The 2,020-nt window shown below is 40.0% G+C and overlaps 1 protein-coding gene across 1 annotated transcript; it reads left to right on the top strand.

Moving 5' to 3' along the window:
• Nucleotides 1–1,178: 1,178 nt before the first annotated feature.
• Nucleotides 1,179–1,685, top strand: SARC_08176 (hypothetical protein; the record flags this gene model as incomplete). Its single annotated transcript, XM_014297849.1, has 1 exon — nucleotides 1,179–1,685. A coding segment is annotated over exon 1 (216 nt), but the record flags the coding sequence as incomplete, so codon positions are not given.
• Between the last annotated feature and the right edge of the window lie 335 nt (nucleotides 1,686–2,020).

Genomic DNA, 2,020 nt, shown 5'->3' with positions numbered 1-2,020 from the left:
ATATATATATATATATATATATATATATACAAATATTATACTCAAGTTGCGTTGACAAGAGTCACCTGCTTTATTTGAAACAGATACGATCAATCCTGAGGACTAGGAAGCACGTATAGCTAACGATTTCCGTCCTTACAGAGGGATGTAACGTCCTACAAGATGAACTGTTCGTGTGTACACTAGGTACCAAACAGTCCAAGAACAATGAGAGGTGGATACCTGTCATATCAGTATAGAATGTCAAAAGAATGCCAGGAAGGATTACAATTGGGTATCCATGTCAGTAAGAACAACAGGACTGCTTAGTGTCACAAAAATACAGTAGAAGCTGATGCAGTACAGGAAAGGGCAAGGATTGACGGCAAAGGGAAGCTAGCTATTGAGGATAAACAGAGAACTGATATGAGAGGAGGCCTGATATGGAAGGTGTCAAAGGATATCTAGTAGAAGGGCTATATTGGTTGGCTGCCCAGTATGGTTGTCTACAAGAGGAGCCACATAGTGTCATTATGATATCAACGATATGGCGATAGGGTAGGGATGCTATAGTAGAGGGCCTGGAATACGTCATAGGTTGACACTATGCGGGCAAGGACTATGTTAGCAGGACAGTGAAATGCTGGAGAGACTAAGTGTCGAAGCAGGACTAGCCTGCTGAAGGATATATCCGAAGGGAACACAATATGAGCGTCCAATTCACAACTTAGGACTTGGATGCATGTCAAATAAACTGATCGTACATATCATACTATTGTGTTACCTTCTACAGTGTATGAATATACTATATAGGTCGCTGTCGTATACCAAATATTGCCCAGCATTGTGCTGGCTGCTGGCTGCTGGCTGCTAGCAAACAGCTGCATAGTAGAGGTTGCTATCCTCTATTTATAGCAATAAATTCTAACAAAAAAAAAGTAGAGCCTAGATTCAATACAGCTATTTACCATAGCCTTCTAAAAACATGTTCAATTTAGAGGGCTATGTATTTACATACATAAATATTCACACTCTCCTGCGACCTACAGCCTACAGGCTACAGACTACTCCCTACAGTCCTGTAAAAAATATTTAGGCTGGCAGCCTGGCAGATTGGCTACATAAATATTTAGCCTGAGTCTCAGCCTCTCAGTCCGCTAAATACTCACTACTATTTACTCTCTATTTATTTGTATTTACTCTACTCTATGTAGGACACTAAAAGTACAGAGTTGTATGATAAATGGGTCTGTGCAATCTGAAGTTGTAGTATGCATAGTTGGATACCTTCTCCCACTGAGAGAGATAGTGTGATGTGATATTTTTTAATATTTAACTACTATCGATAGGGTATGTATTCTGGATATCCACTTATCATCGAGGATATGATGCGCGCACCACCGGATACTCAACGTTTGTAACGACAAGAAGCATTCCCAAATACGCGTTCCTATTCAGATCTCCAGTAGTAAACTCGCAAAATCGAAACCATGGGTGCATTCAGCTTTGGTAAGAAAATTAGTATATTGGAAGCTGCCGAAATAGGTGACATGAAGACAGTGATGAAAAAACTTAAGAGGGAGGATAACTTAAAAATGCGTGACAGCAACGGAGATACGGCTTTACATTGTGCTTGTAGAAACAATCAGATTCGTGTGGCTAAAGTCTTGCTCGAGGCAGAAGCCGACGCGAACGAGAAATCACAGGTAGGTGTTTTTTCTAGGTGTTTTTCTTCTCCAGAATATGCGGTATTTTTGGCATATCCTGCCCACTACAAGCTATCTTCCGCATGCGTATATCAGTTACTGGTTAATTGTACGCGTGTGACGAAATTTCGCAAATTGTTTTATGTATACACTTTGTGTGCGAAGTGCTTCTTTGATCCGCACATTCACTAAGACACTATCAATTGTGTACGAGGATTTGAAATCCTGAAGTGAATTCATTATATAGACACACATATAGTGTCTCGAGAATGAAAAACTATATATTAAGTAAAGTCTAGTCAGAATATATACACCATGCACACACGGCGACAAAT

Source organism: Sphaeroforma arctica (assembly GCF_001186125.1).
Source record: "Sphaeroforma arctica JP610 unplaced genomic scaffold supercont1.711, whole genome shotgun sequence".
In the NCBI taxonomy this organism is placed as follows: Eukaryota; class Ichthyosporea; order Ichthyophonida; genus Sphaeroforma; species Sphaeroforma arctica.
The sequence above is the reverse complement of the archived record's forward strand: the minus strand, read 5'-3'. Positions and strand labels throughout refer to the sequence as shown.